The following is a 24287-nucleotide window of genomic DNA, read 5'->3' on the forward strand; positions in this document are numbered from 1 at the left end:
ACAGGAAATACTTTCTCCCTTTTTGAATTCTTTAAGCTTCAGCACCTCAGTCAGATCATCCCTCAGAATGTTCCGCCGGCAGAATCTTTCGGTCCTGCCAAAGCGAGTGGATGTTTAAATGGTGTGCCACATTTTCCATCCCTGCCCCACTGCGATGGGGCCAGAAAGTCCTGCCCCCAACCTGGCCTCATAATTTAACCCTTTAATCCCAGGGATCATATGAGTGAATTTGCACGGAACCCCCTCCAAGGTCAGTACGTTCTTCCTTAGCTGCAGTGTCCAGGATTGAACTCTGCGTTCTAAATGAGGTAACTCCCCTCAGAGAGAAAGGAAACTTTGGAGCATTTGTGACCCCTGTTTGCTCTCACCGAATTTCTTACTGAAAATAACACTGCTAATGGCAACTTATGAGGTAAATCCTCCACTCACCCGTTCATTTCGGAAGGTACTTGATTGATGTTGCATTGAAAGCTTTTTATCTCCTCATATTTGAAAACATTTTATTCCTGATATTTTAGTGATTCCCGTGGGAATAAACTACATTTCAGGATGTCTCAGATTAAATTACATTTTATGGGGATGATTGTTATCCACTTGCAAACAAAATACTTTTAAAGCTGCCTGTACCTGCCACAGAAATGCCCTTGATAAAGTAATATCGATGATTCGATATAACAATATGTTAAGAAAATGATTGTTTCACCTATTTGACTTCAAATCTAGCCCATGTGCAGGAATATGCAGATCTTTGAAAGTTGCAGGAATACTTGTATAAAACTGTAGGACCTTCACCTTATAAATAGAGACACAAATAAACCTCAATAATGCAATAGCATGGCCTCAGTTATAGTATTGCATCCAATTAAGGACATCACACCTACAGCGGAGGGTGCAGAGGAGATTTACTAGAATGATTTTTGCAATTGGAGACATTAGGGAAAGTTAATTCTCCTTAGAGAAGGTTAAGGGGAGATTTAAAGGAGGTCTCAAAAATTACAAAGGGTTTTGGTAGAGCAAATAAGGTATAATGTTTCTGCTGGCAGGAGGCTCAGTAACCCGATGATGCAAATTTGAACTAACCTTTTTTATTCTTTCATGGAATGAGAGCATCAGTTGGTTAAGCTAACATTTATTGCCCATCCTAATTACCCATGAGAAGGTGATGGTGAGCTGCCTTCTTGAATTGCTGCAGTCCATGTGGTGTAAGTACATCCACAGTGCTGTTAGAGTGGGAAACAATGGCAAGAACTGGAGAGGAGATGCAAACTGCTTTATGTTATGGGTATGATTTGGATTGGAGTATTTGAAAGGGAAAAAGAAGCAGATTTGACAGTAACTTTCACAAGGGAATAGGATAAGAGCAGGGAGTGGACTCACTGGCTTGTTCTTTTAAAGAGTTGGCACTGTACTGTACTGTATTACTCTAAGCCATTGCTTCCTGATGGTCCCAGTTGAAACTCATACATGACTCTGTGCCTATGTTGGTGCTGTGCCACAAACTCTTGCCCATAGCACTCAGCACAGTCAACTTCCAAAGTGAAGTAGTTTGGCTCGTGTGATACATTGGTTATCGGCTACCTTTCAGCACAAACATGAACGTTACTTGTGCTACTTGGAAAGAGCTGCCGTTGGGACTGAGAGCCATATCCCAGGAATGCTGACTGGTGGTTTTAATAAGCTCACTAAGCTAACACACTGGAGAATTCCTGTTTCCTTCCTTGCCCATTTTATCACAATGAAATGCAATCTGGGGCCTGGAATTTTATAGAGTGCAGGTTCAGAGGCAATTTCATGCAATCCAACTGGTCTGCCGGAATGCTCCTGCCAATAGCAGTGTAGCCAATTAGGCCAATTACTGGCATGATCCCGAAACCATCTGGAATTTTCCAGCCTGCAGGTGGACCGCTTGCTGAGGGTGAATCCAGGCTGATGGATAGAGACTGCCACTTGTCTGCAGAACAAGTGCCAACAATAACTTATTGAGTTTTTTTCCTCCACCACACTGCACGATTTCCTGAGAAGGACAGCTGTGGCCATGTGCTGTCCTGTGGAGGGACTCTCCACTTAATTGGCCACATTCTCCAAAATCTCCCACTGCTGGCAGTTATGGGCTCCTGACCCAGATTTCAGTCACAATTCTCCCGACTTGGGACTAACTGTCCATGCCAACAGGGAACCTGGAGGGTCTCCTGCTAGGGTCAGGTTTATCAGGTGGGATTCTCTGGCTAGCCTACTCCGCTGTTGTGAGGCTGCCATTTTTAAATGCCTCCCCAATCTCCCCAATCACTTAAGAGCCCCCTCTTCCCTCAAAAAAATGAAATGGTGCCCTCCCCGACCAGGGAGCACCACCAACCCCCTCACCAAAATGGGGGCAACCTCACCCACACATCATGCAGGCTTGAGGGTGACCCAACCCAAATTCCACCCTCAGATCCCCACCCAGACTCCCCCTCTCCTCCTTCAGGCCACAGTGAATGAGAAGATTGGTCAATTTCAAAAAGCTTTCAGTGACAGCCTCAGCTGTGAATGAATCTGAAGTGGTTTCATTCTCACCAAAGTTAAGCCTGATTGGCAGCCTGTGGTTTCACTTCCTCTTTTGCAAACCACAATCCTTTTAAAGAAATCACAGGCTGTCAATCAGGCTTAGACTCTGTCAACATTGTGGTCAGGATCAATGGGATACTGGAGATTCATTCAAGTATTAAGGGAAATGAAATAAACACAGATGACTGGAGGATGTTAGAAATCCATTGAACTTCCAATGGAATCTTTTTCAATGCATTGCACATTGATTTTATGAGAGATCAAAGAGTTCCATTATAATGGAGATAGTTTCACAGAATTCAGTATGCTAGAAAGCCTCAGAAACTTCAAATCAAAGCTGTGCGCATACATTGTGGCTGAGTGCGCAGCTGAGCAGACTGGAATCCAAACCTTGGGATTGAGACCTAGAAATGAGAATCCTGTCAGCGCATTGTATTTACATTACCTTCGTGAGAGTTACTGCACTTTCTCTGTACCTCTCTTATTGACAGTAATTTGCTTACCAAGCTGAAATCCTTTTCAATGCTGTCTTGGGATCAATCATCTTCTCAAAACAATTAGGCATTTGTTGACAAACATTGTTCTCACTACACACAGTGGGTGTGTTGGGTGCTGCTGTGATTTGCCCACTATACACAGTGATAGTCAAGCCATAGCGTGCTAACAGTGTGAAGAAATGATTGAAGATGCCAGAAGACCTGGTTATCCTTGAAATCAATTGAACTTTTGACATTTGTAAATAAGGAACTCGGCCTTTTGACTAAGATCAAGCTTCAGGATAAGCCCAAGATCAGGTGCGATGCCTTATCTTGTCAACTTGGATCTTGTTTGTCTCTCTTTTGGCGACCATGAATTGGATTCAATTGGAATTTGAATTTGGTTTTAGGAGCAAACAAGGAATAGATTTGAGTTTGCCTGGTCCACTCTGAAAACCAACTTTGTAACTTTAAGGATGGAATAAAAAAGTAAAAAAAAGGAACTGCACAAAACTGCCAGCCCATTCGCCACTATACATTTCAGTGACACCTTTGTAATTCACGCCTATGGTGAAGATAAACGATTAGCACCATTTTCCTGTTTACCAACACTACACATGATGCATGGTGGGGACTGTACCTGTGCTCTATTCCACACTCCTAGTGTCACCTAATCAAACCTGAAAATAGCTCAGCAGTTCTTTGCAACAACAGTAATCTCCTGCTTTGAATGTGCTGCACAGTTTATGTAAGAAACAACAGAATGGAAATTGCAACTAGAAGGAAAATAACATTATCAGCCATCAAGTTTCACCTTTGTGCACGGACTGGATGTGACCCAGATTCAAAGATGAAAGGATAGAATAGCATTGTGAACAATCCAAACTAACTGTCCAAGTCAAACATAAATTAGATTTGTAGATGTACCTTAACTACCTTTTGATCTTCCACTTGAGAAAATTACCTCAGCAATATTGAGATCCTCATGAATTGATTTCCCAGCCAGTAAAAGAACTTGAGCCAATATTTCTCTTCAATTGCTGCCAGTCATATTAATACATTATGCTAGATGTGCTGAAACCATAAGTATCTAGGATTTGTGATCATAAAGGGATTTTGAATTCATTTCTACCATTCCATTAAAATATTTGAAATTAGTTTGCTGATTCCTGACTCGAAAATGATAACTACTTCAACAAAATGAAGATAACAGTCACATTTTAATCTACCTTTTCTCAAAGCCAAAAGCAGGGATTAAAAGGTCTTCAATGGTTTGGATTGACAGGCAGATTCTTCACATCCAGAAGCATGATAATCAGCTAAAATGGGCCTGCAGTTCAGAAAAGTGCCATCTTACATGTGCCAGTGTCTTCAACCCAGTCACAGGCAGACAGTATTACCAACTCATTATCAATGACAAGAAAGGCCTTGAATTTGATATTCATGGTTCTGCATTTGTTCACTGACATTCAGATGTGAAGTGTAGCAAAGGAGCTCTGAAGCATCATGTCTCAATAAATAAGGGATTGATTTCCATGGCCTTTGTTCAGTTTACCACACCTCTGTGGTGTTTGCTTTTTAATTATTCACCTGTTTAATGAACTGATATGACGGGTCTGATTTTACCATTTCCATTCTAAGTGCTGAATCTGGGCGTAATTCAGATCTGACTTAGAAATCTGCTTTCAGGCACCCCCATACGCACTCAGCCTGAAAAAGATCGCAGGTCCCATTCGCGCTGTGGGGCTTAGCACGGCCGAAACGATCGGAGCTCTGAACTGCGTATGCGCAGTTAGAAAAAAAATTTGAAAAAGCGCGCCTGTGTCAGATTGCTCCCGGGCCGCAGAAAGCGGAGAAAGCGGCCCGGGAGCGAAAAGCGGGAGCGATGGCCCCCACAGACATCACTGTCCCCCTTATCAACCCCCCACGTTACCAGATCGATCGTGACTCCCTGCCCCCTTCCCCCCCCACCGATCGCCCGCAGAATGGCAGCGGACCCCCCTGCCCCCCCTCCCCAGCAGAGATCCATCTTACCCACCTCCCTCCTCCCCCTCCCCCCCCGAGAACGATCTGGCCTCACTCCCCCCCCCCACCCCGAGAGGAACATCTGATCTGACTTCTCTCCTCTCCTCACCAGACAACGGTCGGCCCTCCTCCCCCCCCCCGCACCAGACAATGATTGGCCCTCCCCCCCCCAAAACCATACAACGATCAGCCCTCCCCCCCACTAGACAACGATCAGCCCTCCCCCCCCACTAGACAATGATCAGCCCTCCCCCCCCCACCCCCCAACACAAGACAACGATCAACCCCCCCACCCCACAACCAGATGACGGTCGTCTCTCCTCCCCCACCCACCAGACAACGATCAGCCCTCCCCCCCGCACCAGACAATGATCGCCCCCCCTGCCACCAGACAACGATCCCACTCTCCCCCCCCTCCCCCCCCCCACCCCCACCAGACAACAATCGGGCCTCACTCCTGTCTCTCCCCCGCCTCCCCTCAACCAGAGAATGATCTGACCCGCCTCACTCCTCCCTCCAACCACGATCTGAGTCAGAGAGCCGTTGGAAGCTCTGAACTCGCTCTTCAGCAGCTGGAGCGCCTGATTCAGACTTTTATTCAGCAGGTTCATTTCGGCGCGATTCCGGATCGGCGAACACGGTGGTAAAGGGGGAAATGCTGATAAAGTTGGGCGGGCAGTTCACGAATTCAATTGAAATACATGCAAATACATTTAAATCGACGTTGCGCCCGTTTCGGGCGCGAAGCGGATTGCGGCCATTCCTGGTAAAGTGGCCATCTGCACGGACGTGGATGCGGATCGTGTTAATGGCCTCACACCCGACTTTACCACGTTTTAATGATAAAATAGGGCCTGATGACTGAATTAGTGCAACTGAACACCTACATGGCTGAAAAATACATTTTGCTATAGTCTTGTTGATAATATTTACTGTTGTGAGTGCATATACTTATTATCGACTAATTTAAGAACATAAGAACAAAGAACAAAGAAAATTACAGCACAGGAACAGGCCCTTCGGCCCTCCCAGGCTGCACCGACCATGCTGCCCCACTGAATGAAAACAACCTACCCTTCCGGGGCCATATCCCTCTATTCCCATCCTAGTTGTCCAGACGCCCCTTAAAAGTCACTATCGCATCTGCTTCCACAACCTCCCCCGGCAGCGAGTTTCAGGCACCCACCACTCTGTGTAAAAAAACTTGCCTTGTATATCTCCTTTAAACGTTGCCCCTTCACCTTAAACCTATGCCCCCTAGTAATTGACTCTTCCATCCTGGGAAAAAGCTTCTGACTATCCACTCTGTCCGTGCCCCTCATAATCTTGTAGACTTCTATCAGATCACCCCTCAACCTCTGTCATTCCAGTGAGAACAAACCAAGTTTCTCCAACCTCTCCTCATAGCTAATGCCCTCCATGCCAGGCAACATCCTGGTAAATCTTTTCTGTAACCTCTCCAAAGCCTCCACATCCTTCTGGTAGTGTGGCAACCAGAATTGAACACTATATTCCAAGTGCGGCCTAAGGTTCTATAAAGCTGTAACATGACTTGCCAATTTTTAAACTCAATGCTCCAGCTGATGAACGCAAGCAAGCCGTATGCCTTCTTGACTGCCTTCACCACCTGCGTTACCACTTTCAGTGACCTGTGTACCTGTACACCCAGCCCTTCTGCCTATCAATACTTTTCAGGGTTCTGCCATTTACTGTATATTTCCTATCTTTATTAAACTTTCCAAAATGCATTATCTCACATTTGTCCGGATTAAACTCCATCTGCCATGTCCCCACCGAAGCCTCCAACCGATCTATATCCTGCTGTATCCTCGGCTGGTCCTCATCGCTATCCGCAAATCCACCAACCTTTGTGTCATCCGCAAACTTACTAATTAAACCAGTTACATTTTCTTCCAAATCATTTATATATATTACGAACAGCAAAGGTCCCAGCACTGATCCCTGAGGAATGCCACTTGTCACAGCCCTCTATTCAGAAATACACCCTTCCACTGCTACCCTCTGTCTTCTGTGACCGAGCCAGTTCTGTATCCACCTTGCCAACTCACCTCTGATCCCATGCGTCTTCACCTCCTGCACCAGCCTGCCATGAGCGACCTTGTCAAAGGCCTTACTGAAGTCCATGTAGACAACATCCACTGCCCTACCCTCATCAATCATCTTCATCACTTCCTCATAAAACTCGATCAAGTTAGTGAGACATGACCTCCCTTTCACAAAACCATGTTGTCTCTCGCTAATACGTCCACTTATTTCCAAGTGGGAGTAAATCCTGTCTCGAAGAGTTTTCTTCAATAATTTCCCTACCACTGACGTAAGGCTCACCAGCCTGTAATTACCTGGATTATCCTTGCTTCCCTTCTTAAACAAAGGAACAACATTGGCTATTCGCTAATCCTCTGGGACCTCCCCTGTAACCAGTGAGGATGTTGATTTTCCCTCAAACATCTGCCCCCAATCTACATTCTTCAGTTCCAGCATAATATTGTTGTAATGAGCCTTCCCCCAGTTTGGCACCTTAACTTGAGGTCTACACTTTTCCTTATCCATCAGTACCTTAAAGCTTACTGAATTGTGGTCTGCTCCCCTACTGAAACGTCGACCACCTGGCCGGGCTCATTCCCCAATACCAGGTCCAGTATGGCCCCTTCCCTAGTTGGACAATCTACATACTGTTTCAAGAAGCCCTTCTGGATGCTCCTTAAAAACTCTGCCCCATCCACACCCTTAGCACTAAGTGAGTCCCAGTCAATATAGGGGAAGTTAAAATCTCCCATCATCACAACCCTGTTACTTTTACACCTTGCCAAAATCTGCCTACATATCTGTTCCTCTATCTCTCACTGGCTGTTGGGCGGCCTATAGTAAACTCCCAACATTGTGACGACACACTTCCTATTCCTGAGCTCTACCCATATTGCCTCGCTGTATGAGCGCTCTGAGGTGTCCTCCCGCAGTACAGCTGTGATATTCTCCTTATGTGGAGATGCCGGCGTTGGACTGGGGTAAACACAGTAAGAAGTTTAACAACACCAGGTTAAAGTCCAACAGGTTTATTTGGTAGCAAAAGCCACACAAGCTTTCGGAGCTCTAAGCCCCTTCTTCAGGTGAGTGGGAATTCTGTTCACAAACAGAGCTTATAAAGACACAGACTCAATTTACATGAATAATGGTTGGAATGCAAATACTTACAACTAATCAAGTCTTTAAGAAACAAAACAATGTGAGTGGAGAGAGCATCAAGACAGGCTAAAAAGATGTGTATTAGCCAAGTTCCGCACACACGAGGACGGCCTCAACCGGGATATTGGGTTCATGTCACACTATTTGTAACTCCCACAGTTGCGTGGACCTGCAGAATTTCACTGGCTGTCTTGTCTGGAGACAATACACATCTTTTTAGCCTGTCTTGATGCTCTCTCCACTCACATTGTTTTGTTTCTTAAAGACTTGATTAGTTGTAAGTATTCGCATTCCAACCATTATTCATGTAAATTGAGTCTGTGTCTTTATAAGCTCTGTTTGTGAACAGAATTCCCACTCACCTGAAGAAGGGGCTTAGAGCTCCGAAAGCTTGTGTGGCTTTTGCTACCAAATAAACCTGTTGGACTTTAACCTGGTGTTGTTAAACTTCTTACTATATTCTCCTTAACCAGTCGTGCAACTCCCCCACCCCTTTTACATCCCCATCTATCCCACCTGAAACATCTGTATCCTGGAATGTTAAGCTGCCAATCCTGTCCTTCCCTTAACCAAGTCTCTGTAATAGCAACAACATCATAGTTCCAAGTACTAATCCAAGCTCTAAGTTCATCTGCCTTACCTGTTACACTTTTTGCATTGAAACAAATGCACTTCAGTCCACCAGACCCCCTTTGATTAGCAACTGCACCTTGCTTGCTCTTTCTCTGAGTCTTACTGGCCCTATTCTCTGGTTCCCCTTCAGTTAATTCACCTTTGCTTTGGTTCCCACCCCCCTGCCAAACTAGTTTAAATCCTCCCGTGTGACACTAGCAAACATCCCAGCCAGAATATTTATGCCTTTCCAGTTTAGATGCAACCCGTCCTTCATAAGAACATAAGAACTAGGAGCAGGAGTAGGCCATCTAACCCCTCGAGCCTGCTCCGCCATTCATGGCTGATCTTTTCATGGACTCAGCTCCACTTACCCACCCGCTCACCATAACCCTTTATTCCATTACTGTTCAAAAATGTATCTATCCTTGCCTTAAAAACATTCAATGAGGTAGCCTCAACTGCTTCACTGGGCAGGGAATTCCACAGATTCACAATCCTTTGTGTGAAGAAGTTCCTCCTCAACTCAGTCCTAAATCTGCTTCCCCTTATTTTGAGGCCATGCCCCCTAGTTATAGTTTCAGTGCCAGTGGAAACAACTTCCCTGCTTCTATCTTATCTATTCTCTCCATAATCTTATATGTTTCTTTCAGATCATCCCTCATTCTTCTGAATTCCAATGAGTATAGCTCCAGTCTACTCAGTCTCTCCTCATAAGCCAACCCTCTCAACTCCGGAATCAATCGAATGAATCTCCTCTGCACCCCCTCCAGTGCCAGTATATCCTTTCTCAAGTAAGGAGACCAAAACTGTACTCCAGGTGTGGCCTCACCAGCACCTTATACAGCTGCAACATAACCTCGCTGTTGTTAAACTTCATCCCTCTCGCAATGAAGGACAACATTCCATTTGCCTTCTTAATTGCCTGCTGCACCTGCAAACCAACTCCTTGCGATTCTTGCACAAGGACACCCAGGTCCCTTTGCACAGCAGCATGCTGCAGTTTTTACCATTTAAATAATAGTCCATTTTGCTGTTATTCCTACCAAAATGGACAACCTCACATTTACCAACATTGTACTCCATCTGCCAGACCCTCGCCCACTCACTTAGACTATCTATATCCCTTTGCAGACTTTCAGCATCCTCTGCACACTTTGCTCAGCCACCCATCTTAGTGTCAACTGCAAATTTTGACACACTACACTTGGTCCCCAACTCCAAATTATCTATGTAAATCGTAAACAATTGTGGTCCCAACACTGATCCCTGAGGCACACCACTAGTCACTGATTGCCAACCAGAAAAACACCCATTTACCCCCACTCTTTGCTTTCTGTTAGTTATCCAATCCTCTATCCATGCTAATATATTACCTAATACATTACATTAAGTGAGATTATTTTTTCAAATTCCTTTATATAAATAAGTAGGCATTACAGGATGAGGCCAAATTTATGTAGTGCCAAATATTATGAGAGTGGGGTTAAAATTTGTGCACATTCCCCTATTAAAAGTTGTTAAATTGAAGGGCATATGAATAGGTTACGGCAACACTGGGAGTGGCTTTCTGCCGATGTTCACTGCGGGTGAGAATGGTGACACTGGCAGAAAATCTTGAGAGACCACGGGAAAGTGAATACTGGCAGCAAGACCTTGTTCGCGCATTTTCCCTGCCTCTCGCCAGTGATGCAATGAGGTTCCCAGAATGGGCAGGAATCTCATTTAAATATATTTACATGAATTTAAAAAGCTTCCCCGCCATATGTTCCCCCAGGTAGGAAATTCGACTGATGTGACATCACGTCAGCAAGGTCTACACCAGCTGTTGCAAAATAGGAAGCTGTTGAGGGGAGCCCACAGTGGGTGCAGAGCTAAGTATAGCCTCTGTATAGCCCCTGGGGGAGAGGAACATACATGAGCAGTGCCAACCTGGTAGTGCCACGGTGTTGTGCCATGGGTGGACTCTCTGGGGAACCCCATTTGGGCATTTCCCTTCTGTGTATGTAGGTGGGTGCCCTGGTGCTTTTCATAGAATCATAGAAACCCTACAGTGCAGAAGAAGGCCATTCAGCCCATAGAGTCTGCACCAATCCCACCCAAGCCCTATCCCCAAAACTACATATTTACCCTGCTAATCCCTCTAACACATCCTGGGACACTAAGGGCAATTTAGCATGGCCAATCAACCTAACCTGCACATCTCTTGACTGTGGGAGGAAACCAGAGAACCTGGAGGAAACCCATGCAGACATGGGGAGAATGTGCAAACTCCATACAGGGAATCACTCAAGCCGGGAATCAAACCCAGGTTCCTGGAGCTGTGAGGCAGCAGTGCTAACCACTGTGCCACCATACCACTCAGTGGAGGGGGGGGGGGGCAGTTACCCCAATGCATGTTTGGGGGAGGGGTTGCCCTGATGACTATGTGGAAGTGATGGTAATTGCCCTGATGTCTGTATGAGGGGGACAAGGTTTGGCATGTTGCCTGTGTGGGAGTGGGGCCCGTTGCCCTGATGTCTGTGTATAGGCTGGGGGCAGGGGGTGGCTAATGGCTATGTGGGGGGTTGCTCCATAGCTTGTGTTGGAGAAGGGGGAGGGGGGGTTGGGGGTTGTTTATTTTTTACCGCAGATCAGGGCATCCTTTAAAGATGGCGCCCCAATCATTGCGTAGCTGGCATTGTGTGGTAAACCACTGTTAGCTGTTATCTGTTGTGGTTAACCACTGTTAGTTAGTATCTGTTATTATCTGTATATATGGCACATCCCTGCCGGCTCCGCCCAAGACTCCTCCCCCTGGCCCGGGTATAAAGGCGATGGCTCCTCCCCCTAGCGTTTAGTACAGACCAGATCTCCGATAGGGATGGCTCCAAGTTCTTGTTAATAAAAGCCTATTTGTTCTTGCATACAAACTAGTCTTTGCTTGATTGATGGTGCATCACATTGCCAGTTCTATTAGACCCCATCCTGTCAGAGTGATGGCGGAAACCACTGCCCCGGATTTTCATTGAAACCGACATTCTGACAAATTAGCGAAAGATTCTACCCATTGTATGCAACAGTTTTGATTGGAGGCTGGTAATTGTATTTCAATTGGGTGTTAATTGTATTCTGGTGGTGGGCGCACTAATTGGGGACTCCTCTGTGCTCATATATGTATTGCAGCAGTGGAGACAGCTTGCTGGTCTAGGTTTATAATTTTCACTTTGGAACTTTCATCAGATGAGTATGCGGGAGTTCCCAGGTACAATTCCTGGATGAGCCCTTTTAAACCTCTTTGTGGATCTACTTCTGGCCTGACTAAAGTGGTTATAAACAGGGCAGGGCAGTGGGCAGTTGAGTAGGTTGTTCAGCCCATCTATCTGCCCCTCTTCCGCAACTATATTTGCATCCGGGTGTCCCTGGAGGGGGAGGATGTGTTGTTGGCTGGTGTGCTTGAGGCCTTCCATGGCCAATGACCAGCGAGGCTGGAGTGCATCATCAGCCATGGGAGCATTATTTTATTTTTATAAGTTTCCATTAAAGTTTAGTCCTTTTTTATAGTGCCTTATTAAGGGGCTGTTAACCTGTTTATAAGTTAATTTGTTAATTGCTTTTAAATTAATACTGCAGTCGGGTCAAGGGAGGGCAGTTGATTTGGAGCTGCATAATATATAACGTGTGTCTCTGTAAATAAAAGCTTGCCAGCATGTAAAGACTAGGCTATAATATTCTATCTTTCACCATCTGGTTATTCAAGTTCTAAAGGATTACAAAGTGTATCAAGTAAAAAACTATTTGTACAACAGATGGGGTCATGACATCCTTTCCCCTGAAACTGTATCTTGATAAAAATAATTGCTTGAAGTTTCAGTCTCCTAAACAACATCTGCAACATATCTGCAGTAATTATAACATGTTCAGATAAGCAAGGATATTTCTGGCAATGAAATACATTCAGAAGGAGGAAAACAGTAACTGCTTTAAGGGACAGGAAAGAAACGAGCGTTAGCTGCTGAAAATCATGAAGCTAAACACAATTCCCTCTTGTATTTAAAAAGCACAGGTAGGAAGCAATATTTTGTGGTTCCACCTTTTTCTTTGCAAATGCTTTACAATGAAAATCAAAGCTCTCAATTTGCCAGTAACAATCTGGGTTTCAATGGCATCTGCCCCAACTGTAGGCCAGTGTCATACTCGAGGCTCTACCTCACATTACAAGGAAATCTTAGAACTCACTGCCTGTGTAGATTTAGTGGATTAAATGGACCAAGTACTAAAAACTCTTGCTAGAACACTTGTCTAATTAAAAACTACTTAAAAACATGGTGATGTAATGAGATTTGACTGTTGTATCATTGAAACTACTTGCCGTGACAATATATGGACACAATTAAAGTGCTGTGCCTGACAATATTAAAGACAACAAATTTAAAACAAGGCAACAATTTAATTCAATAAAAATAATGTTAGTGCTTGAAAACGAATTACAAATAGTGAATAGAAAAGGTGATTATATTAGAGAGCTTTCCCTAATATTAAATTGATAAGTTTATCACTCGGTGTGAAACTGATCGCTTAGTTGTTCTCCACTGTGGAAATACTCAGGGACTGCATGTTCTTTGTATGTCTATGCTGGGGGAAGGTGGAAGGAAACAAGAGGCTGAATTCAGACCACGGATCCCATCTCCCCACTGTGATGGTACCCATTTTGGGCAGTAGTTGAAATTCATGGACGGTGGCTTCAGGAAAGGAGAAGACAACATTGTCTTAGGGGAAAAGATAAGGGGTCGTGATGGGGGGCACGTTGGGAGGGGCATATCAGGGGTCATGCCGGGTGTCATATCGACAGTCATGATCGGGGAGGGGGCATGTTGGGGATTATGATGGGAGGGGCCTATCTAGGGTCATGATCGGGGGTCATATGGATGGTCATGATTGGGGGTGGCGGGGGGTGGGGGCATTTGAGTATCATGAGCTGGGGAGGGGGAGCATGCCGGGGGTCATGATCAGTGTGGGGGCATATCGAAGGTTATGATGTGGAGAGGGGCATGTTGGAACCGTGATAGGGGAATCCAGAATCTGGAACTCTCTGCCTGAAAGGGTGGCAGAATTCTAATTACATTTAACAACCACAACTTGAGCACTTGAAACTCTATAGTATACAAGGCAATGGACCAAGTGCTGGATAATGGGATTAGAATTAATAGGTGCTTGATGGCCAATGTAGCTATGATGGGCTGGAGGGCCTCCTTTTGTGCCTTAAAACTCTATGACAATCTGCTAAAAATGTTAATAGGGGGATGAAACTAGGTTAGTGTGTACCTCTTCAGCTCGTTGGGCCTGGGTGTGATTCTCCAGGAAGCTGCCCTCCAATACTGAGCCCACAATGGTGAGTCCTTTCCCAGCCTTTAGCTGGCAGGTGAAAGTCAGAAGCTGTGGATGTTTGACATTCTGGTCTTGGTCCACCTTTACAAGTACTAGAAGCTGGGGCCTGTGAACAAACAAAAATATTTTGGTTAACTCAACATGTAATCAAAGAACACAACCCATCCAAATAGGATGATTCTACATTTCTATCCAATTCTCTTCCCACACCTAGTGGTGTGCTAAGGAAGACTTTCACCGAATTCAATAGCTTGTCATTCCCAGAATAGGTCCCTAGTCTGTTGTCAGGGGCTTATAGCTTGAGGGGTACCACATGAAGCGCGGCTGACCAGGAGTCTCGCTCTTACCGCCAGCCATTGGCATGTTTGGAAGAATTTGCAGGTTGACACTCAACCTGTTTGACCATGTTATGAGTGCATGTTATGAGTTCCTTGTTCATCAAGTCCTGGGGTAGGGCTCGAACGAGGAACTTCTGGCTCAGAAGCAGGGATGCTACCCAGTGTGCCACAAGACTGCCTTTGATTCTATATTTAGAATATATTTCTTGATTATAACTGGAACTAAGTTTTCAATATAATCCATTCTAAGAAGCTTTGTTGGGAGAATAGAATGGTTAATGCAATAAAGCCAATTATGTGTGCAACCTGAGGTAAACAAAGAATCCCCTTTATTCAATCACTCCAATTAAGCAAACACAACAGTGTTTGGGAAACAGATGGTTGTACTGCAGGCTGTGTTATCAGTACAATATATAATATTCAAGATGCCTTACTAATTGCCAAGTACGTGGAACTCTCACCTTTCCTTGTTGCTAGTTCTGAATTGCTGGTGGACTTGCAGATGTTAACCCAATGTAATTTTGCAAGACAAAGATATTAAAGCTTCAAAGTTTAAATTAGCCACGAACCTCCAGTTCTTAGTGTGAGGAGGACCTTCTTCAAGTCTAAGCAGAGCATATCGGGCTGCACTGAGGGACAGACCACGGATCCCATCTCCCCATTCTTTCTCAGCTCTGCATAAAGGAAATAAGAATCAGCAAAACATTCTGCTGTTCACTTCCATGCAAGTGAATCACATACACCTATGTGCAGCCAGTCAGTAATGCATTACTATCTGATTGGACAGCAGTAACATTGCAATAATACCTTGCACAAAATGTACATTGTTTGGACTGCTAACTTGTCAAGGAAAACTGGATTACTTTGCAGGACCTGTCATGTGATTGTGATTCTCCTCTAGGTTAAATATCATGAGAATTGCTTTCATTGTTTTACTATTATTAATCTTTCTGATGCTGCCAATCAAGTAGGTAATGTTATTCTAATTTGCTGTTCTTGTCAGTCTATTCAGTCTGTTTGCATTGAATTACTGAAGTAGTTGCTTTCAACTCCTTTAGGCCAAATTCTATTAATACTTTTACAATGTCCTTCAGATTCACTAGGGTTTTCTTTGTGAACATTTTCAGTCTCATGGAACTCTTCTAAGTTCTCACTGCCAGACAGTTCCAGCATCATGGTCACTTTGCCATTGTCTTGAAGGATATTCAAGGACTTGATGCCAAACAGCCCCACTCTGTGCCATCAATGACTCTATGACTTATTCCTTTGTTCAGTTCAAGGACCCAAGTCCTTATGCATTGTGTACTGTGGAAATAAAATGCCACATTTACACAGTAACAGCTTAATCGATTTCAATGACTGAATAAAACCATCATAGCTGGTCAACAGAATCATTGGTAATATAGTTACCATCCCCTAGACAGACCTGGGCAGGCTTATTATGTCACTATGGCACATTTTCAGGCTGTGGAGATGCCGGCGTTGGACTGGGGTGAACACAGTAAGTGTTTTAACAACACCAGGTTAAAGTCCAACAGGTTTATTTGGTAGCAAATACCATAAGCTTTCGGAGCGCTGCTCCTTCGTCAGATGGAGTGGAAATGTGCTCTCAAACAGTGCACAGAGACACAAAATCAAGTTACAGAATATTAGAATGCGAATCCCTACAACCAGCCAGGTCTTAAAGATACAGACAATGTGGGTGGAGGGAGCATTAAGCACAGGTTAAAGAGATGTGTATTGTCATTTTCAGGCAACAGGGGAGCGGCAGTGTCTGCCAACATTTCTAGCACTGTCTATGTGAGCTGAATGGATCCATTCAATCATTAGTGGGCACATCAGAAGCATACATTATTTCTGGGGTGCATTTTCTATCATGAATGTCTTGGTAATATTTTTCTAGTGCTCAACATTGCTATAACAAGGGGAGGAATGAAAGTATGCTAAATGGAGAATGGAAATTGATGGTGCTCAAGTTAAAGAAACAATTTCATCAGTGACCAAATTAGCCCAGTCCTCACTTATCATTTAAGTACTCAGCCATTTCTGTCATTTAACCACTCCTATCCTCCACCTTATTAGAAATCTCTCCATTTTATTCTTTTGCTGCCCTTTACCTCCTGACCCTCATATCCTTCCTTATCTTTTCCCTTGGCTTTGTATTTGTTTAAAAGCTGCTTACCTGTAACATCAATTAGTTGTGAAGAAAAGTCTCAGCCCGAAACATTTGGGCCAGATTTTTGGGGAGCCATGGTAGAGAGTCCAGACTTCCATTTGTTGAAACAAGTGCACTCAATGGAAAACATTCCTTGATTGACAACATTTCTTCTCAGATCTATTTTGTCATTGGCTCAATGTTTATTTACATATGAACATACATACATATACATATACGAATTGGAGCAAGTATAAGAGATTTGGCCCCTCATACCTGCTCTGCCATTTGATAAGATCATGGCTGATCTAGCTGTGGCCTCAACTCCACTTTCTTGTCTATTCCCTATATCCTTTGACTTCTTGCCAATAATAAATCTATCTACCTCATCCCTAAAATATCCAATGACCCTGCTTCAACTGCTCTCTGCGGAAGAAAATTCTACAGAGTAATGACCCTCTGAGAGAAAACGTTTCTCCTCATCTCTGCTTTAAATGGGAGATCTGTTATTTTAAACTGTTACCCCTTGTTCTAGTTTCACTCACAAAGAGGAACATCTTGCCAACATCCACCCTGTGACTGGAGGTACCTCAGCTTTTGCAATTGTTCACCAGTATAAGGTTCTTGCACAGTCCAAAGATGTGTAGGTTAGAAGGATTTGTGGAGTATATGCATAGGATTATGGGGAAAGGGTGGGGGGTTGGACCTGGATGGGTTGCTCTGTCGGAGGATTGGTGCAGACTCGATGGGCCAAATTGCCTCGTTCTGCACTGTAGGAATTCTATGCTCTATTAAAAAGGTCCATTGACCTCGGGTGGAAATTCCCAGTCCCCAGGTGAGCGGGCAGGGCTGGAAAATCAGACCCAATATGCATGGCCTGATAGCCATTTTGAGCCATGATTGAAAGGTGTACAAGGCAGAGACCTGACTATTGAAGGACATTTGACATTTTGGAAAGACAGGGAAGGGAGCTAGGTAAAAGTGGTAGGGTAGTTCTGTTAATTTAAAAAAGTTATTAGCATAGTAGTAAGAGATGACCTTAGCTCAAAAGAACATGTTGTATAATCGTTTTGCATTGAGATAACACATAGGAAAGGTAAGATGTTACCTGTAAACCTCTATGACTCTAATTCTGCAAAGATTAGTGACAGGTCAGAAGATTGAACAGACTTGAAGAACCAGAAAATAAGACTGAAGAAATAATAGAGGGAGAAATTAGAATATGAGAGAGAGAAAGATGCCTAAAAATATAAAAAGAGAAAGTAAGAGTTTCCACAAGTATGTAAAAAAGAAAGAAGTAGGTAAAACAAGAGTTGGTCACCCAGAGATTGAGACTGGGGAATTAATAATAGAAAACAAGGGAATGCTGTGGAAGTGTTGAACAATTATGTTGTGTCTGCTTCACTGTAGAAGACTTAGATAACTTTTCAAAGATAAATGAAAATCAAGAGACAAAAGGGAGGGGGGAACCTAAAACAATCACCACTACCAGGGAAAAGGTATTGGGAAAACTATTAGACATAAGGCGGACAGGTCTCATGGCCTGCAGCCTAGGGTCTTAAAAAACAGTGGCTGCAAAGATTGTAGAGGCATGGGTTATAATATTCCAAAATTCCTTAGATTCTTGAAGGGTTGGAAAATAGCACTAACATCTGTCATAGGAAAATTGGAGAATCAATTATTCAGGAGGTTATAGCAAGATATTGAGAATCAGAATGGGATCAGGCAGAGTCAAAATGGTTCTGCAAAAGGAAAATTGTGTTTAACTAATTTATTAGTTTTTTGAAGAATTAAAAAGCAAGATGGATAAACCTCTAGATGTGGTGTACTTGGATTTCCAAAAAGGACTCAACAAGGCATCACATTAAAAGTTACTACACAAAATAAGAGCTCATGATGTAGAGGGTAATACATTAGCATGGTTAAAGGACTGGTTAGCCAGCAGGAAGAAGACAGTAGGGATAAATTGATCTTTTGCGATTTGGCAAGCTGTAACTAGCGAAGGGCCATGGGATCTCAACTATTTGCAAACTATATCAATGAGTTGGATGAAGAGACTGAAGGAAGATATGGTAGCTTAATTTGCTGATGACAGCAACTTGGAAAGTAAATTGCCAAAAGGATGTAAAGAGTTTACAAAGGGTTATACATAGGTTAAGTGAGTGGGCAAAATATTGGCAGATGGAATATAATGTGGGAAAATGTGAACTTGTCCACTTTGGCAGCAAGAATAGAAAAGCAGTATATTATTTAAATGGAGAGAGATTACAGAAGGATCTGAGTATCCTGGTACATGAATCGCAAAAGGTTTAGCAAGTGATAAGAAAGTCAAATGGAATGTTGACATTATTGCAAGGAGAATGGAATATAAAAGTGGGGAAGATTTACTGCAGCTGTACTCAGTGGTGGATTAACTACCACCCGGACCCCTAGGCTGAGCTTTAGTAAGGCCCCCTGACCTTGCCCCCTGCATTCAATATGTTGATATTGGTGAATTATCAGATGATGATCGTGAATTTGATGATACATTGATAGCACTGGAGGCAGTGGTGACAGTCATCGTGCTGTGGTGTGGGACTAATACTATGTAAGGGTGAATGTTGACAAAAGTACTATATGTATGTATACATCTTATATCATGACAATAAACTCTTTGTTGCATTTATTTTGAAGTTATTTGCATGTAGTACAAGTCCAGGGGTGAAGCTCCTCTATTTATAGGTATTTGTTATATTAATTCACCCACGGGGTATAGTTATGAAAATTTATTCATCCTTAAAAGGGTCAAACCAATTTTATTTTGCTCTTCCGGGCCCCTAGGCTTAAGCCTACTCAGCCTAATGGTTAATCTGCCACTGGCTGTACTGCACCGTGGTGAAACGATAGCTGGAGTACTTTTTGGAACACAGTTTCAATCTCCTTATTTGAAATAGGGTAGAACTGTGTTAGAGACAGTTCAGTGAAGGTTCACTTGACTCATTCCTGGGATGAAGGACTTAGCTTTATGAAGAAAGGTTGGCCTTTACTCACCAGAGTTTAGAGCATTGAAACATTTAAGATCCTGAAAGGATTTGACAGGGTGGATACCGGGATGATGTTCCTCTTGTGGGAGTGACCAGAACTAGATGATGGTTTAAAAATAAGTGGTCTCCCTTTTAATATGGAGATGAGAATTTTGTTTTCTTTTGGGTGACTTTAGTCTGTGGAATTCTCTTCCCCAGGGAGCAGTGGAGGCTGGGTCACTGAATTTTTCAAGGCCAAGGGCTCAATTTTATGATTGCATTGTGCCCGTTTTCGGGCGCAAAAACTTGGTAAAGTCAGGCGTGAGGTGAATAGCGCGATCCGCGCCCGCCTCCGCGCTGATTCCCCCTTTACCAAGGCCCGAAAATGGATGCGATTGGGGCCACGCCCCAAACGGGCGCGATGTCAATTTAAATGCATTTGCATGTATTTAAATTGACTTAATGGGTTGGGCACCCAAACTTACCAGCATTTCCCACTTTACCATCGCGTTCGCCCGTCCAGATTTGGCGCAAAACAGACATGCTTGGCAAAGATTTATTTCAGGCGCTCCAGCTTCTGAAGAGGTAAGTTCAGAGCTTCCAACGTCTCTCTACCTCAGATCGGTGGGGGAGGGTGGAGGGGTCTGCTGCCACTCTGCGGGCGATTGGTAGGGGGGGAAGTGAGGTAGGGGGGGAAGTGAGGCGGGGGATTGTGATCGGTCTGGGTAGTGAGAGAGGGGTGGGTGGATAAGGGGGACAGTTATGTTGTGGGGGTGGGGCAATGTCTGTGGGGGCTATCGCTCCCACTTTTTGTGGCCCAGGAGCGATGTGGCAGGGGAGCGTTTTTCAAATTTTTTCTCACTGCGCATACGCAGTTGAAGGCTCCGATCGGAGCAGCAGCATTTCAGGTGCGATAAGCCCCGTCCACAGCTCGATTCAGATTCGCGATTTTTTTTTGAGGCTGAGTGCGTATGGGGGGCCTGAGAACAGGGCTTACAAGTTGGATCTGAAACACGCCCAGATTCAGCACTTAGGATCAAAATGGTAAAATCGCCCCCGAGTCAGATAGATTTTTGATAAACAAGCTCCAACAACAGTCAAGAAGCTTGACACCATCCAGGACAAAGCAGCCCGCTTGATTGGCACCATATCTACAAACATCCACTCCCTCCACCACCGACAAAAGGTTAATAGGCAAAATAAAGTTTAATGGGGTTGGGGGTAATATGTTAGCATGGAAATAAGATTAGTTAATGGATAGGAAAAAGAGAGTTTGTATTAATGGGGTCTTTTCAAATTGGCAGTGTGCTACAAGATGTGCTGCAGCAATTCACCAAAGATCCTTGGACAGCACCTTCCAAACACACGATCACTTCCATCTAGAAGGACAAGGGCAGCAGATACTTGGGGACACCACCACCTGCAAGTTCCCCTCCAAGCTACTAACCACCCTGACTTGGAAATATATCACCATTCCTTTGCAATCGCTGGGTCAAAATCCTGGAATTCCCTCCCTAATGGCATTGTGCGTCAACCCACAGAACATGGACTGCGGTGATTCAAGAAGCAGCTCACCACCACCTTCTCAAGGGCAACTAGGGATAGGCAATAAATGCTGGTCAGCCAGCGATGCCCATGTCCCACGAATGAATTTTAAAACATTTTTTTTTAAGAAGTCAAGGGTTAGGGGGGAAGACTGAAAGTGGAGTTGAGACCACAATCAGACCACTGTGATCTTATTGAATGGCAGTGCAGGTTCAAAGAGCTCGAATGGCTTACTCCTGCTCCTAGGTCCTAGATGCTGCTGTTGCTATGAATGGGCATAAAAGTACTATAAATTGGCATGGAGAGTATGGGAGGACTTTATGGGTGGGTGGAGGGGCATGAGATAGTATGGAGGGTATGAGGGTCCATTGTGGGTGGGCAGAGGGGCATGGGTTGTCATGAGTTTGAGGTTGGCATGAATGTGCGTGAAGGTTTGAAGGATGAAGGCCAGATGGCCTAATGCTTAACAACTGGGACAAATTCCAAAGAACCAAGGTGGGCCTTTTAATGAGCCCACCATGGTACTCAGCACCCCTGTGGCTGTCTCTGATTTTCATCTGGGTGTGGTGGGTGAGGCTCCAGCATGCTTGTGTGCCCCACCAAACTCTCTTGAAAAACACTATTTAGGGGTTTGGGGGCAGGGTTTAGGTGAAGGGAGATGTGGAAACCCAAAGAGTAGGGTCCAGGTATCAGAACAATATGTTGATGTGGATAAAAACAAGCAGATTGGGACAGAAAGGAACAAAGAGTTTAACAAAAAATGTTCATCAGTGAATGAGGTAATTGAAGGGCATACAAATAAAAATGAAATTAAAAGTGCTTCATCTGAATGCATGAAGCACCTGTAATAAGATAGATTGATTAGTGGCACAAATAGAGGGAAATCATTTAGATCTAATGCCAACACAGAACTATAGTCACAAGGTGTCGAAGGCTGGGAAGGAAATATTCCAGGATACAGAATACTTTGGAAAGACAGACAGAATGGCAAAGGAGGAAGGGTAGCCCTTATAGTAAAGGATGATATAAGGGCATTAGTGGCAAAGGATTTGGCCTTTGAAGAACGTGAAGTAGAATCAGTACAGGTGAAAATTAAAAATGTCAAGAGTGGAATTATCCCAAAATTTGTCTGAGTATCAGTTTCAGACTGAAAACCGATGTGTAACTCTTTAGGTGAACAGCCGAGTTTTCTCTCCAGATTCTCTGGCACTCTATGGACAGAGAATCTGAGGGTGGGGCCCTGATAAACTGGTGAGGGCCGGGCCTGATAAACTGGCAAGGTCAGCTCGCCAGTGCACCATCTTTAAAGGGTGCCCCGATCTGCGTAAAAAATAAACTCCCTGTCACGGACAGGGAGGACCCCTCCACCCCTCCAGCAACATCAGGGTAACACCCCAACACCACAAGCATCAGCGCACTCCTTGTAGTAGACTTCCAAAAGGCGTTTGATAAGATGCCACACAAAAGGCTAATAGGCAAAATAAAGTTTCATGGCATTGGGGGTAATATGTTAGCATGGAAATAAGATTAGTTAATGGATAGGAAAAAGAGAGTTTGTATTAATGGGGTCTTTTCAAATTGGCAGATAGTGAGTAGTGGAGTGCTGCAAAGATCAGTGTTGGGGCCTCAGCTATTTACAATTTATATTCATGACTTAGATGAAGATACAGAGAGCAATGTATTTAAGTTTGCTGATGGTACCAAACTAGGTGGACTGGTGAGCTATGGGAAGGACACAAACAGTCTGCAAAGTGATATAGGCAGGTTAGGTGAATGGGTAACAAGACAGCAGATGGAGTACAAGGCAGGGAGGTGTGAACTTAATCACGTTTGTCATAAGAATGGAAAGGCAGAATATTTTTTAAATGGTGTGAAACTTGTAATTGTAGATGTTCAACTACTGTTGGAGGTATATGTACAAGGAATGCAGGAAGTTAGCATGCAGGTACAGTAAGCAATTTGGAAGGTAAGTGGCATTATTGCAAGGGATTGGAGTACAAGAATAAAGAAGCTTTGCTATAGGATTTTGGTGAGAACACATCTGGAGTGTGCAGTTTTGGTTTCCACATTGAAGAAACAATATACTTGCATTGGAGGTGGTATAGTGATGGTTCACTCAACTGGTCCCTGGGATGAGGGGTTTCACCTATGATGGGAGGCTGAGGAAATTGGGCTTTATATTTTCTTGAGTTTAATGAGAGGCAATCTCAATGAAAGCTACAAACTTCAGAAGGGGCTTGATAGCATGGATGCTGAGAGATTGTTTCCATTGGTCATGGAATCTCAAACATGAAGGCACAGTCTCAGGATAAGGGCCCAATCATTTAGGATTGAGATGAGAAGAAATTACTTCACTCAAAGGGTTGTGAATCTTTTGAATTCTCTACCCCAGAGGCTTGTGGATGCTCCATCATTGACCATATTTAAGATTGGGATAGACAGGTATTTGGCGGGTGATTCTCCGACCTCGCTATGCCTGGTGCAGATGATGCTGATCCCAGAGAATAGCGTGTGGGCCTAAAAATTGGTTTCGTGCCTGGACTCAAAATTTGTGAGTCTCTCAGCCCCTTTCCAATGGCCTGAACCAGATAGGCACAGGGCTGATGACCATTTTTAAAGTAACATTTCAATATGTTTAGCCCATTCAAATCCCAGCACACACAAATCTCCAGCCTTTAGGCATGTGCCATAATAGTGAGAATTATTACTGGTCTCCACTGATGAAGACCTGGAATGATGGCCACGCTAAGGGGGTGGGTGGGGTGGGGGCGGGGGGGGGGGGGGGGGGGGTGTGTGTGGCTCAGAGGCTTTTGAAGCCCTGTGCTCTTCAGACACCGCAGCAGTGTGCCAGAGGCAATGCCAAGGGGGTGGGACTCAGTAGGGGCTATGATGAGGGGCTACGCAGGAGGACTACGATTGGGGAACTATGCAGGGGGTATGATGGGAGATCTATGCAGAGGGACTATGATTGGGGTGCTGTGCAGGGCGGGGGGGTCATGCAGGGGTGGATCATGTTGAG

The 24287-nt window shown here is 44.2% G+C and overlaps 1 protein-coding gene across 1 annotated transcript in view; it reads right to left on the bottom strand.

The window, feature by feature from the left end:
- LOC144508242 (solute carrier family 12 member 5-like) overlaps positions 1-24287 on the bottom strand; it is a 312299-nt gene that overhangs the window by 28950 nt on the left and 259062 nt on the right. Inside the window, exons 16-17 of the mRNA XM_078236057.1 lie at positions 15136-15240; positions 14166-14334 (exon numbers count right to left, since the gene is read on the bottom strand). Of these exons, the coding sequence (XP_078092183.1) occupies positions 14166-14334; positions 15136-15240 (274 nt within the window). The remainder of the gene's footprint in view (positions 1-14165; positions 14335-15135; positions 15241-24287) is intronic.

Source organism: Mustelus asterias, chromosome 20, assembly GCF_964213995.1.
Source record: "Mustelus asterias chromosome 20, sMusAst1.hap1.1, whole genome shotgun sequence".
Lineage (NCBI taxonomy): Eukaryota > Metazoa > Chordata > Chondrichthyes > Carcharhiniformes > Triakidae > Mustelus > Mustelus asterias.